The sequence below is a fragment of the Pongo pygmaeus genome, chromosome 14, assembly GCF_028885625.2.
Source record: "Pongo pygmaeus isolate AG05252 chromosome 14, NHGRI_mPonPyg2-v2.0_pri, whole genome shotgun sequence".
Taxonomy (NCBI): domain Eukaryota; kingdom Metazoa; phylum Chordata; class Mammalia; order Primates; family Hominidae; genus Pongo; species Pongo pygmaeus.
The window spans coordinates 33,813,205-33,828,227 of record NC_072387.2 but is presented as its reverse complement, the minus strand read 5'-3'; the positions used below and the strand labels follow the sequence as shown (position 1 = coordinate 33,828,227).

General features: G+C 45.6%; 1 protein-coding gene across 8 annotated transcripts in view; it reads left to right on the top strand.

The window, feature by feature from the left end:
• The first annotated feature begins 1,050 nt into the window (after positions 1-1,050).
• LOC129011630 (nuclear pore complex-interacting protein family member A7-like) overlaps positions 1,051-15,023 on the top strand; it is an 18,446-nt gene continuing 4,473 nt past the window's right edge. For 2 of the 8 annotated variants that reach the window (XM_054446776.2, XM_054446775.2), the window contains exons 1-8: positions 1,051-1,520; positions 5,756-5,884; positions 9,270-9,369; positions 9,533-9,671; positions 13,765-13,825; positions 13,935-13,970; positions 14,046-14,107; positions 14,225-14,319. In XM_054446776.2, coding sequence (XP_054302751.1) covers positions 1,455-1,520; positions 5,756-5,884; positions 9,270-9,369; positions 9,533-9,671; positions 13,765-13,825; positions 13,935-13,970; positions 14,046-14,107; positions 14,225-14,319 — 688 coding nt within the window. In that variant the 5' untranslated portion in view covers positions 1,051-1,454. Of the gene's footprint in view, positions 1,521-5,755; positions 5,885-9,269; positions 9,370-9,532; positions 9,672-13,764; positions 13,826-13,934; positions 14,108-14,224; positions 14,320-15,023 lie in introns of all 8 variants that reach the window. The other 6 variants (XM_054446779.2, XM_054446778.2, XM_054446774.2 and 3 more) reach the window with 4 other exon arrangements.

Below are 15,023 nucleotides of genomic sequence, written 5' to 3'. Positions count from 1 at the left end.
TGCTTGGTGCTCCCCACCCATCACTCATGATGCTGACAAGCCCTCTGGGTATTGTGGCCAAATACCCTAGGAGAGAAGCTGATGAACTTTGTTTCTTGAAATGCAGATTTCTTGGACATCCCTGAAAGGTCAATCATGAAAGTCAACTTGGTTTTCTCCCCCTCATTTGGGTTCAGAATTTAAAGTCCATGCACACAGGCAGTAAGATGATATAGATAAGTGACATCATCACTCTGTTTCAGATGTTAACATGTCTAGGTGGGTTAGGGGTGATGTGAGATCACATAACCTTGTGCCACAAAGTGGAATTCCCAGGCCAGAGGGAGACATTTTCTTGCCATGTTATGATCTTATCATTGAGTTTAAAGGCAATCTTGTTTCATTTTGGATTCTTTCTTATGTTTATATCTTATAAGGGCACTTTGAATTTCCAAGCAAATAATAATTTTGAGTTAGCTTTTAATCATTGACTTCTAGCACAGTTATATGATCAGAAACATGCTGTGTGATTTGATTGCTCTAAAATATATTGAGATTTGCTGGAACAAAATAAGTCAGGTTAATTTTTGTAAATGTACCATGCATGCTTAAAATGAGTGTATCTACAACATTTGTCCCTGAGATACAGGTTGATGGCCTGATGGCTACATGGATGTGATGGAGATGGTTTACTATTGGGACCTTCCACATCCTGCTGATGTTTTGTTGCTTAGCATATGAATGGCTGAGTGGGGGCTGTAAAACCTAGCACTCTGCTTGGGTATGAGGTTCTTCCTGCCACCCTGCCATCATTTGTTTTTTATGTTTTGTCGCCAAGAGTGACCTTGAGGAATCCTGGGAGCTCAGGAAGGAAGGAGTGCCCAGAAGCAGGGACAGGGAGCTGGTTGGGGAGGACCAGAAATCAGGTTTGTGAAGGTTCCAGAGAGGACCTGTCCTTGGGAGGAGCGTGGGGGGCTGAGATGGGGGAGGGGGCATTGGCATGGTGGGGCACTCATGGGATGTCCATTGTGAGGCCGCACCACTGGCGTCAGGGATTGGTGGAGAGGGAGTATAAAATCCCAGGGTTGCTAAGAGAGGGCCCAGACCGAAGAAGGTTTGGTGGAAAGCAGAACCTTGGTCTCCATCTAACTGCTCCTGAGCCTCACGCTCCCTTGCCCTGCGCGTCCTGTTGCTTCCCTGATTGACTTTCTCCGTGACCTGTAGCTAAACCTTCCACCAGCGCTTGAGAACTTAATTTGAACCGCATCCTTTCCCAGACCACTTTCTCCTCCTCCTCCTCCTCCTCTTCCACCTCCAAGTGCCCAACAGCCCCCTTCTCCTCCTTTCCCTTCCCTTCCCTCCCCTCCCCTCCCCCTTCCCTCCGCCTCCCCATCCCCGTCCCCCTCCCTCCCCCCGCCCTAAGCCACCCCCGCCTCTGTCCTGGCCGCCTCAGGGCGCCCTGAGAGGACCAGGACATGCCAGTGTGGTGGCTGCTCTTTTGGCTCCTCCTGCTGGGATTTATCAGCCATCACCCCACCTACGTGAGTAGACGCTGGACCCACGGGGTTTCTTCCTTGTTACCGGGCTGTGTCACGTGGCATGAAATTACACAGCTCAGGCCTGTAATCCCAGCAGTTTAGGGGGCTGAGGTGGGCAGATCACTTGAGTCCAGGAGTTGAAGACTAGCCAGGGCATCATAGCGAAACCCCATCTCTACAAAAAATTCCAAAAAAGATTAGTTGGGCCTGGTGGTGCGTACCTGTTATCCCAGTTACCGGAGAGGCTGAGATGGGAGGATCGCTTGGGCCTAAGAGCTGGAAGTTGCAGTTAGCTGAGATGGCCCCGCTGCACTCTTGTCTCAAAAAAACAAAATGGACCCAAACAAAGTGAAATATCATTTGATTTGTGTCATCTGGTTTGATGATTTTTTTTTTTTTTTTTTTTTTTTTAAGACAGAGTCTCACTCTGTCGCCCAGGCTGGAGTGCAGTGGCAAGATCTCGGCCCACTGCCACCTCCGCTTCCGGGGTTCAAGCAATTGTCCTGCCTCAGCCTCCTGAGTAGCTGGGATTACAAGCGCAGACCACCACGCCTGGCTAATTTTTGTATTTTCAGTATAGATGGGGTTTCACCATGTTCGCCAGGATAGTCTCCATCTCTCGACCTCGTGATCCGCCTGCCTCAGTCTCCCAAAGTGCTGGGATTACAGGCGTGAGCCACCACGCCTGGCCAAAATATATAACCTTAAGTGTAAGTTTACTAACTTTGGAAAGTACGTACCCCAGCATAACCCAACCCCCATTCAAGATATACATTATTTTATTTTTATTATTTTTATTTTTATTTTATTATTATTATTATTTTTGAGACAGAGTTTCTCCCTTGTTGCCCAGGCTGGAGTGCAATGGCACAATATCCCTTGTTGCCCATTGGAGTGTAGTGGCACAATATCAGGTCACCACAACCTCTGCTTCCCAGGTTTGAGCAATTCTCCTGCCTCAGCCTCCCGAGTGGCTGGGATTACAGCCGTGTGCCACCACACCCAGTTAATTTTGTATTTTCAGTAGAGATAGGGTTTCTCCATGTTTGACCTTGAGGAACCCTGTGAGCTCAGGAAGGAAGCAGTGCCCAGAAGCAGGGACAGGGAGCTGGTTGGGGAGGACCAGAAATCAGGTTTGTGAAGGTTCCAGAGAGGACCTGTCCTTGGGAGGAGTGTTCGGGGCTGAGATGGGGGAGGGGGCATTGGCATGGTGGGGCACTCATGGAATGTCCATTGTGAGGCCGCACCACCGGCATCAGGGATTGGTGGAGAGGGAGTATAAAATCCCAGGGTTGCTAAGAGAGGGCCCAAACTGAAGAAGGTTTGGTGGAAAGCAGAACCTTGGTCTCCATCTAACTGCTCCTAAGCCTCACGCTCCCTTGCCCTGCGCGTCCTGTTGCTTCCCTGATTGACTTTCTCCGTGACCTGTAGCTAAACCTTCCACCAGCGCTTGAGAACTTAATTTGAACCGGATCCTTTCCCAGACCCCTTTCTCCTCCTCCTCCTCCTCCTCTTCCACCTCCAGGTGCCCAACAGCCCGCTTCTCCTCCTTTCCCCTCCCTTCCCTCCCCTCCCCTCCCCCTTCCCTCCACCTCCCCGTCCCCATCCCCCCCGTCCCCATCCCCTTCCCTCCCCCTGCCCTAAGCCACCCCCGCCTCTGTCCTGGCGTGCCACCACACCCAGCTAATTTTGTATTTTTAGTAGAGATAGGGTTTCTCCATGTTGGTCAGGCTGGTTTTGAACTCCTGACCTCAGGTGATCTACCCGCCTCTGCCTCCCAAAGCGTTGGGATTACAGGCATAAACCACCATGCCCAGCCAAGATCTAACTATTATGTCACCCCAGAAAGTGAACTCTCACTCTTCCCGGCCAGTCTCTTTCTTATCATGGGTTAGCTTGTTTATTCTGGAATTTCGCATATACAGATGCATGCCATGCCATAGGTACTCTTTTGTGTCTGCCTTATTCTGCTCAACACCATGTTTCTGAATCATTACCATTGTTGTATGGTTCTCTAACTCCATCATTTGCATTTCACACTCAGCATATGCTGAGTTCAACCTGTTGAAGGGCTATCTCTGTTTAATTCACCATCTTGAAAGAAACATTTAAAATTGAGATGTTTTCAAAAATATATAGTTAAATCCTGAGGAATCAATGTAGAAATGCTTTCACAAACTGTCTGAACTTACTCAGGGGAAGTCTTCGTCTTCACTCACATAAGAGTCTAATGGAATTAATATCAACAATCTTAGAGATATCCCACACTATTCATGCCATTTTCGTGATCTCCATGGTAATTTTTTTTTTTTTTTTGAGATGGAGTCTCACTCTGTCACCCAGGCTGAAGTGCAGTGGTGCAGTCTCGGCTCACTGCAACCTCTGCCTCCCTGGTTCAAGTGATTCTTCTGCCTCAGCCTCCTGAATAGCTAGAACTATAGGCATGTGCCACCAGGCCCTGCTAATTTTTTGTATTTTTAGTAGAGATGGGGTTTCACTGTGTTAGCCAGGATGGTCTCAATCTCCTGATCTCATGATCCACCCACCTCGGCTTCCCAAATTGCTGGGATTACAAGCATGAGCCACCGCACCCGGCCCACCTTGTTAATTTTTAAGCACTAAAATTTGATACTTATTTGTGAATGAAGTAATCCCTTCATTGTATTTTTTTTTTTTTTTTTTTTTTTTTACTTATGCTGAGCTTTAAATGACAAAGATTCACATGATCCAAGAGAGAAGTATTATTTAGAGGGATTCTTTTATCATGTGATATATAATAAATGCATCCAATGTTACACATCAATTTAAAAAACAAGTAAATAACTTTAAAGAAAAGATAACTACTGGCCAGGCCCAGTGGCTCACACCTGTATTCCCAGCACTTTGGGAGGCCAAGGCAAGTAGATCATGAGGTCAGGAGTTGGAGACCAGCCTGGCCAAGATGGTGAAACCCTGTCTCTACTAAAAATACAAAAATTAGCCAAGCACGGTGGCAGGCACCTGTAATCCCAGTTACTCAGTAGGCTGAGGCAGGAGAATCGCTTGAACCCGGGAGGCGGAGGTTGCAGTGACCTGAGATCATGCCACTGCAATCTAGCCTGGGTAACAGAGCAAGACTTTGTCTCAAAACAGAAAAGAAAAGATAAGATAATTACTTTATACTTAGCTTGTCTTACCCATGAGTGATGGGCTGCATGTGGCCCAGGACAGTTTTGAATGCAGTTCAACACAAATTTGTAAACTTTCTTAAAACATTATGAGATTTTGGCCAGGCGCAGTGGCTCTTGCCTGTAATCCCAGCACTTTGGGAGGCTGAGGCGGGCAGATTACCTGAGGTCAGGAGTTTGAGACCACCCTGGCCAACATGGCAAAACCCCATCTCCACAAAAAATACAAAAATTTGCTGAGTGCACTGTCAGGCACCTGTACTCCCAGCTACTCGGGAGGCTGAGGCAGGAGAATCACTTGAACCTGAGAGGCAGAGGTTGCAATGAGCCGAGAGCACACCACTGCACTCCAGCCTGGGTGACAGAGTGAGACCCCATCTCAAAAACAAACAACAAACAAAAACAAAAGCAAAAAAATGGCTGGGCATGGTGGCTCACACCTGTAATCCCCCCAGCAGTTTGGGAGGCCGAGGCAGGCAGATCGCCTGTCAGGAGTTTGAGACCAGCCTGGCCAACATGGTGAAACCTCATCTCTACCAAAAATACAAAAATTAGTCGGGCATGGTGGGAGAGACCTGTAATCTCAGCTACTCGGGAGGCTGAGGGAGGAGAATGGCTTGAGCCCAGGAGCTGGAGGTTGCAGTGAGCCGAGATTGCACCACTGCACTCCAGCCTGGACGACTGAGCGGAGCGGAACACTGTCTCCAAAAAAAAAAAGGGAGCTTTTTTTTAGATCATCAGCTATTGTTAGTGTTAGTGTATGTTATGTGTGGCTCAAGACAACTTTGCTTCTTTTAATATAGCCAGGGAAGCCAAAAGATTGGATATCCCTGCTTTATACCAAGAAAGATGACATCCCACATTTGCAATGCCTAAAAACACTACCAGCCATCTGAAAAACACGAGACTTCTAACTTCTGTTCTTTTTTGTAGCAATGGAATCCCACGGTGATATCTGAGGGATGTGGTTACCTTTTGGAGGAGGTTGACGGTTTCTAAGGATGATTCTTTCTGAGTGAAATATTGTCAGTGTCATTGACCTTTTCATTATTTCAACTATTATTATTCCAGGTTATCAATTCTCCACCTGATCATTTTCATCCTGGGACTGACTTTTGCGGAATTCCTTGGATAGTTATCATTATTGTGTTTCTGGGAATTTCTACACTTGCTATTTTCCTCTGGAAAACTAGCCTTTGTGTGAGTATACTAACTTTCTGTAGAGGTATACTTGTAATCACAAATAAGAAGAAATTATTTAAAACAATTCACGTTTCTGGACTTCATTATGAATATGTGGTTTTACCCAAAAAATCAGGGAAATGATTTATTAGCATAAGAATTATGAAAATATCTGCCATTTACATTATGAAAATTAAATAGGTTGGTGTTTGTTTAATAAAATGTCAACAGAGCTTTTGGTCAAAAATAACTTTTTTTAACCTTAGTGTTATTTATCAGAAATGGAGTATGAGATTTCATCACTTAAATAGGAAATTCTTTCTAAACTCTTCTGCTCTATAGTTCTATCATATGGGTGGAAGGAAAGCTTCCAGTCTCCTCTCTGAAGATTCACTGCAGAAATGAGCTGACAACAGACAGCTTAACAGGAGAAGAAAAACATAGAACAGGCATAAACATGGGAACCAGCTGAAAAATGAGACTGCTAGAAGGGCTGGATGGTTGATGCTTAAAGAGCACCCTCTTCTGAGGGAAGAGGGAGATAGATGGAGATGTAGGCCATTTAGAGGGGCAGCAAATGATTTTTAGGGGAAATGGAAGAGCTCAAGGAACAAACAATTGGCCTGAGACAAAGTTCCTCTGAGGTCATAGGGATGAGGTGACAAACTGCCAGAAGGTGAAGGGCAGAACTGCACTGCGTCTCATGATGCAGAGAAAGCCCCAGAGAATCTCTTAGAACTGCCCTCCAGAGAATCAATGAAAAGTGTGTCTGGGCAGGGTAATTTTGAATGACATCATTCAAAGTGCATGTTCCCAGTTGCAACTGGAGAGAGATCAGTATGTCAAAAGTCTGTACTTGGTAAGAATTTGGCTGCTAAGTTGTGCCATAATTTGTCTTTTGAGCCTTTTTTCCATTGGGTAAGTTGAGCTCTACATTTTCTCTTGCCATTGATGGCAGTAAAAATGTGGTTGTCTGGGGGCTGAACCTCCTTCTGAACAATGATCCAAGATAAAAGTACTAATACCACAATGCTTTTTTATATTCAAGGGAAGAGGAAGTATGTTTCAGTTTTACCACCTAGATAATTACACGTCATTTGGCACTGCCTTTCAAGATATGTAGAAAACAGAAAATATATGAGTTATGAAGATATCGAGGAACGTTTAACATTCTCTATGCCACTTAGTCCTGAAGAGAGAATTTTTGGTATAAATTGGAGGAAGATTTTTTTTTTTTCCTAGCCCTGAGACGAGTCTCCCTGTGTTGCCCAGGCTGGAGTATAATGGTGTGATCTTGGCTCACTGCAACCTCCACCTCCTGGCTTCAAGTGATTCCCCTGCCTCAGCCTCTCAAGTAGCTGGGATTACAGGTGCCCACCACCATGCCCAGCTGATTTTTGTATTTTTAGTAGAGTCAGGGTTTTACCATGTTGGCCAGGCTAGTCTCAAAACCCGACCTCAAATGATCCGCCCGCCTCAGCCTCCCAAAGTGCTGGGATTACAAGCGGCAGCCACCACGTGAGCCGGGGGAAGTTTTTAAATTTACCACTTTTTAAAAATTCCATTTAGGAAAGTTCAGTTGAGCTGTTGGACTTGGACAACTTCACACCTTCTCATCTTTGTCCTTATCATCTAGTCATCTATACCACTACCTCCTAAGCAGGGACATCATGGGTGCCATGAAGCATTCATGCATGATGGCATTTCCTTGCTTCTCATTTCTTCATGTGTTTGACATTCCTCCTAGCTCCAAACTGGGCCACCTACCTTTCCTATGAAATCTAGCAGTAGCTGTGGGATAGATGTGGTTGCTCTTTCATCTTTTTAGATTACCCATGCTTCTCTCGAAATCCTAGTACATGTTTTGTTTTTTATCCTATGTGCGGAAATCAGAAAAGAACAAATTCTGCAAAGAATTTGAAAGATATTATTTCAGGCCAGGTGTGGTGGCTCATGCCTGTAATCCCAGCACTTTGGGAGGCTGAGGCAGGTGGATCACTTGAGGTCAGGAGTTCAAGACCAGATGGGCCAACATGGTGAAACCCCATCTCTACTAAAAAGACAAAAATTAGCCAGGCACGGTAGCGGGCACCCATAATCCCGGCTACTTGGGGGGCTGAGGCACAAGAACCGCTTGAATCTGGGAGGTGGAGGTTGCCGTGAGCCAAGGTAGTGCCACTGCACTTCAGCATGGGTGAGAGTGACTCTCCGTCTCAAAAAAAAAAAAAGTTATTTCAATGACTACCTCAGGAGATTCATAGGTACCTGACCCACATCTGAGATGGGATTTGCATTGCATTTTAGCTATGATGAGAACAAACATTTAATATCTTAGAAGATTAAAAGCATACTGTGATAATATGAAAATCTTGGTGGGAATTCAGTCGTTATTGAGAATGTTTTGCATTAGGTTCAAACCAGCCTCAATGAAGCTGATGTGAGGGAAGGGAAAGTGGACTCTGAGTAGAGCAGGGATAGAAGGAAGATGCTCCAGTGCAGATCAGGAAGGAGCAGGGGGTGAAATATTACAAATTCTAGAACTCAGAGAGCTGAAGGTAATTACTTCCCTTTCAAGTTGTGAAACATGTTAACCTGTGGTAAAATACTTATAACATGATAGTTACCATCTAACCGTGTTGAAGTGTGCAGTTCAGTTGTGTGAAGTATATTCATGTCTTTTTTTTTTTTTTTTTTTTGAGACGGAGTCTCACTCTGTCACCAGGCTGGAGTGCAGTGGTGTGATCTCGGCTTACTGCAACCTCTGCCTCCCGGGTTCAAGCAGTTCTCCTGCCTCAGCCTCCCGAGTAGCTGGGACTACAGGCATGCACCACCATGCTCAGCTAATTTTTGCATTTTTAGTAGAGACGGGGTTTCACCATGTTGGCCAGGATGGTCACCATCTCTTGACCTTGTGATTCACCTGCCTCAGCCTCCCAAAGTGCTGGGATTACAGGCGTGAGCTACCGCACCTGGCCTATTTTTTTTTTTTTTTTTTTTTGAGACAGAGTTTCAATCTTGTTGCCCAGTTTGGAGTGCAATGGCACAATCTCAGCTCACTACAACATTTTCCTCCTGGGTTCAAGTGATTCTCCTGCCTTAGCCTCCCGACTAGTTGGGATTACAGGCATGCACCACCTCTTGGTGATCTCGGCTCACTGCAACCTCCGCCTCCCGGCTTCAAATGGTTCTCTGCCTCAGCCTCCCGAGTAGCTCGGATTACAGGCGCCCGCTGCCATGCCCGGCTAATTTTGGTATTTTTAGTAGAGACGGGGTTTCACCATCTTGGCCAGGCTGGTCTTGAACTCCTGACCCCATGGTCCACCCGCCTCGGCCTCCCAAAGTGCTGGGATTATAGGCATGAGCCAGCGTGCCCAGCCATCATTCTTAAATTATTATTTCCTAGGTGTCTTTCCTCAAGACTGTCTTAAAGTCACAAAATGTACATGACGGATCCACGGATGTACAGCGGAAAGCCTGGAGGTCCAATAGCCGTAGCCAGGAAGGTATGGCTCTGTTGGAGTCCCCATAGTGTGGAAATGAGTTTGCCCTGGAAAGGGAAAGAACAGCTTCTTGCCCTCAGGTTTCTCACCTTCTCCTCTCCTCACTCTCACCAAGGGCCAAGGTCCATTTGTATGCACACAAAGAAAAGGGTTTCTTCCTTTCCAGGAATTAAAATTGGCCTGGAAGACCTCTTTACTTCACAGAGACATATGGAAGCCAAAGTTCGAGCTGAAGTCCATAAGGTGACAAAGAATGTCAACAGTCATTACAAAATCAATGGACATAGGAAGACTGCCAAAAAAAAGTAAGATGTGCCTTGACACAAATACTGTTGTATGAACCATGTGCCAATCAAAGTAGACAACTGTAAAGTCCTTGAGAATATTTTCTACAATATTTGTGGCAAATTCAGTGGGTTCAAAATTGAGTTTGTCCTTTTTGCTTGATTAGTTTAATCTGTATAATTCCTTTCCCTTCCTACATTCTTGTTTGTAATTTTTTCGGGGGAAGAGGAGGTGCTAGTACTGGCATTGGTTTTCCTTTCTCTCTTTTTTTTTTTTTTCCTGAGACGGAGCTTTGCTCTTGTTGCCCAGGCTGTAGTGCAATGGCACAATCTCAGCTCACTGCCTTTTGGGTTCAAGCAATTCTCCTGCCTCAGCCTCCCAAGTAGCTGGGATTACAGGAACCCACCACCACACCCAGCTAATTTTTGTATTTTTACTAGAGATGGGGTTTCGCCATGTTGTTCAGGCTGGTCTCGAACTTCTGACCTCAGGTGATCCACCCACCTCAGCCTCCCAAAGTGCTGGGATTAGAGGTGTGAGCCACCACACCCAGCCTTTTTTTTTTTTAATTTTGAGATAGAGTCTCGCTCTGTTGCCCAGGCTGGAGTGCTATGGCACAATCTTGGCTCACTGCAACCTCTGCCTCTCAGGTTGAAGCAATTCTGCCTCAGCCTCCCAAGTAGCTTGGATTACAGGTGTGTGCCACCACACTCAGCCAATTTTTTTGTTTTTGTTTTTGAGACAGAGTCTCACTCTGTCACCCAGGCTAGAGTGCAGTGGGGTGATCTTGGCTCACTGCAACCTCTGCCTCCCAGGTTCAAGCGATTCTTATCCCTTAGCCTCTTGAGTAGCTGGGACTACAGGCATATGCCACCATGCCCAGATAATTTTTGTATTTTTAGTAGAGGCGGAGTTTCACCATATTGGCCAGGCTGGTCTAGAACTCCTGACGTCACGATCCACACACCTCGGCCTCCCAATGTGCTGGGATTACAGGCGTGAGCCACTGTGCCCAGCCCAATTTTTGTATTTTTAGTAGAGACAGGGGTTCACCATGTTGGCCAGGCTAGTCTTGAACTCCTGACCTCAGGTGATCCGCCTGCCTCAGCCTCCCAGCGTGAGCCACTGCACCCAGCCTGGATTGTTGAATTCAATGCTTGGGTCACCTCCAGATTCATTTTCACAGTCTTTCACGTTTTGGTCATATTACATTGTATTTTGCTGCCATATGACTGATCTTTTTTTTGTTAAATGTGAGATACTTGTTAAAAAATATTTAGCAATGAATTGAGGCCTAGTAGCATGTTATCTTGCTGCAGAAGAGATGGGAGTCTACTTCTGGGGGATGGTCAGGGGTCCTCCATACAGGCTGCAATTGAGGTCATCAGTGCAGGCTCAGTCCCTACAAAGGCCAGGTATTTCCTATCCACCTCTGTTCTGATGTGTGACTCTTCTGGGTCTCAACCAGAGCCAGTGGACTTCAGTACAGGTCGCTTTCATTGGCAGACCCTCAATCCACTTGGTTTTCATCTAATCGCATGCATGTGTGCAAAAGCTGCTCTGCTTCTTTGCATCTCAGTAGTCCCTTCTGGAATTCAGCAATGAAACTCAGGGAAATGGGTTCCAAATGCAAGGATGTCTTTCGTCCTGGGTTTCCTTCTCCATCTTGACCTCATGTCTGTTTACTGCCATGTTAGCAATTTGATGTATTCAGTCATGGGTTTTATATTCTGTTTGGTGTCCCCCATTGTTCTCATCGGAGATCGGAAGTTTCAGATGCACTTATGCAACTCAAGATTAGAATGCTTCCTTAGCTTCCCTCCAGAGTCAGGTTTTGTGTTTGTAGTTCCCAAGTGCACAGCAGGAGTAGTGAGGTCCTCACTGGCTTCTCATTTGCATTAATCTGTGAGCTCATTTAGCGTGGGGACAGGACCCTGCTCCCATTGCATTCTCAGCACCCCACCACACACTCCTTGTTTGAGGCCACTCCAGAAGCATGTGCTGAAGGATGCCCTGTGGTCAGAAACAAGTTTATTAACTTTCTCTTTGAAGTGTTTTTGTCCCTGTTTCCTAGCGTTCTGGGAATTTTACACATCCTTCCTATAAAACCAAGTATCAGGTGAGGTCCTTAGGATCAGGACCATGAATCAAGTGGTGTGAGGGCAACACAGCAAACTTACCTTTTTAGGCCATTTCCTTTTTCTGCCCTCACTCTCTGTGAACTGAACCTTGTTACAATCAGTCAACACCAGGGTGGATGGTTTGCAGTTGTCATCTATTTTCAGGACATAACACCCTGACTTAGGAGCCATTCCAATTATTTCTAATTCAATAGATGTGCCCAGCATTCAGATTGCCTTTTCTGTCAACCAGGATCTTTAAAGTCGATGACAAGAGTTCCAGTCCTGAATCATGGCAAAGTGCAGTAGTGAACTGCAGGGTTAATGACACCATATTCTGGAAGGATCTCTCTATGGCTGATGGTCTCAGTTCCGGCATCAGCCTCTGACTGAGAATCAGGTCTCCCACAGGAGGAGTCAGATGAGGAGCAATCCTCTGCTTCCGATGGAGTTAGTTGTGATGAGTTGGTGAGGTCTGGTTTTTCACACTGAAGTAAAATGAGCTTTCGCTGTGTCAAGCACAAGACTGACCCCAGAGACACACATAGTGCACCTCATAGAAGCTTTTAATAGTCTTTATTTACTAAAGAATAGGACTAACTATAGAACTATGAAGATGAGCTGGAAATGACAGGTGACTTGCCAGCAGGCCAGAGTGTGATTTTTCTTTGTCCCTCAATGGGAGGTGTCAATTCTCCCTTTGGTTGTGAGAATCAGTTGGTTCATTTATGGGAAGGTTGCAGGGGGGCTCTTTGAATCACAGCCTTCAGATGCCAGAAGGGCAGAGGGAATCCCACATGGGCTGGTGGATCTTGTGTGTGCATTTCCCTCCCTTCTAATCTCAGGAAACAAAACATGAAAGAATGTGAGCAAGCAGAAAATGAGAGGCAGCTATCAGAGGCAGAGGAGAATGGGAAATTGGAGATGAAAGAAATACATACCTACCTTGAGTTCAGAAACTGAACCCCACCCTCTTTGGAAATCCCCCCTCTTGGGAACCCCCCCCCTTGGGAAACCCCCATTGGAATGTTGTTTTTAACCTTTGTACAATGTTTAGACCCAGTAAATGCAGAAATAGAAACAAATGGTCAGAAGACATATCGAGAGAGAGAGAGAGAGAGTTGACAAAACAGAAAACAAAGTACCTTAAGATTTACCAGTGACCAAAAGATGTGAAGTAGCAAAACGTCTCCTGACCCCATTGCCAGCTAGACTGTGTGGAAACTCGGTTACCAGCCATTCTAGGGGTGGAGTGAGTTGTTGTCATCCTTAGGAAAGTGTGTTGTTGTAGGATCAACCACATCCTTCAAAAGGACTATGCCTGTTTATAAGCCCAGCTGTTTCTGCCCTGTGAAACACGGCAAGGATATTAATACAAAGAGAATAGAGCTTTATGATAAAAGATGCTCAATGAAGGATGAATTAGGGATATACTGAGAATGGGGAAGGAAATTGTCAACTCAGAAGTCAGCAGGCAGTAAGCAAAAGAGGCGGAATCAATACAGCAACAGTTTGGATCAGACTGTACTGTTTTTGTTTTTGTTTTTGTTATTTTTTCTGAGGTGGAGTCTCGCTCTGTCACCCAGCCTGGAGTGCAATGACGTGATCTTGGCTCACTGCAACCTCCGCCTCCCAGGTTCAAGTGATTCCCCTGCCTCAGCCTCCCGAGTAGCTGGGATGACAGGTGCCTGCCACCACGCCCGGCTAATTTTTTGTATTTTTAGTAGAGATGGGGTTTCACTGTATTAGCCACGATGTTCTCAATCTCCTGACCTCGTGATCCACTGGCCTCAGCCTCCCAGAGTGCTGGGATTACAGGTGTCAGCCACCGCGACCGGCTCAGACTGTACTCTTATAGCCATCTGAAATACATTTTCTAGGTATAGATAGATTGTGTAAGGGTACAGTTGTGAGGATAACAGAAACATGGCAGATTATTTAAAATCATCCTGAAAGTGGTGCTTTATCTGATGAAAGTGATTGTAATCCATAGGAAACTGTTTCAACGCATGCAAGAGTTGCGGCGGCGGGCACAGGACTACTGCAGATGCAAAGTAAGGAGCTTCCTCCCCACAGTTGCACAATAGTTCAGTGCTGATGCAGATGATGCCACGGCCCTTAGACTCTCTCAACATTCAATTTCTCATGTGTTGGCTTTTTCAGATCACCCCTTCTGCAAGAAAGCCTCTTGCCAACTCAGTAAGTTTGTTTGTTTTCCTTGCTTTTGGACATAGTCTGCCAGGTCAGGACATGGATGTATTTTTCTCCCCACAGCTCTGTGCTCAAGCGTTGCAAAGGGGGAAGGCAGAGAGGAAGGCTGCCTACAAGCAGCACAGGTAGGTCATTGTGATGGACATTTTAAAGGATGTTTTTGTTTTGAGATAAAGCTTTGAGCATCTAGTAAAGAACTTGGTGTTTTAATTCTTCAAGTCAATTCTTTCTCTGTCTTCTAGGTGTCAAATGAGGCAAAAGCAGAGAGTCCCAGAGAGACACATGAGTCAGGAGCCAGTCCAGGGACGACTGGGCCTAGAGAACCCTTTCTCGATGGGTAGGAGCTTGCTGTGAAGGCGGCCGCTTAATTTCTGCTGCACAATCCACACACCCTGCTTCTCCTTTTAGGGATGAGGGCTCGGGTGGGGTGATTGTTATGTTTCCTGGAAACAATTCCAAGCACTTATAAAGAGAACAGTTGTCTCGCTGGGTGGCAGGACCCTATTTTTCTCAGGTGCCCGAGCTGAATGGCTCTTGGCTAGTCCCCTGTGAATGGTGGAGCTCAGGCCGCTCCACTGACTGTGGACATTGCCCCACCCTGATGTCTTGGTTACTTTTAACTGAGGAGATGAACCTAGAAGGCAGATGGGCCAGCTCCCGTTTCCACCTTGACTCAGTGTGAAGGATTTATTTTTCTTTCACTTGAGAAAACAACAATAGCACTTTAGAATGGGAGCCACATGTGCTGATGAGAGCAGAGATTTTCTGGTCGTGTCTTCATGGATCAATATTGTAGCTTGAGATCTGCTTTAAGAAAAGAAGCATTTATTTACACTTTTTGGAACTTCCTTCATTCTTTTTGTTTAAGTTGTTTATTGTCAAATATATAACTCCATTAGTAAGTTAAATTTCTATGTAATCCTACTCCTCTAACATTTGAAGTATAACCCTAAAACTTTCCAGTTAACTTCTGTAGCTCTTACCTTTTTTCATGACTGTTCATCTCTTTATGTCCATTTCTGTTCATAAGTATTGATAATA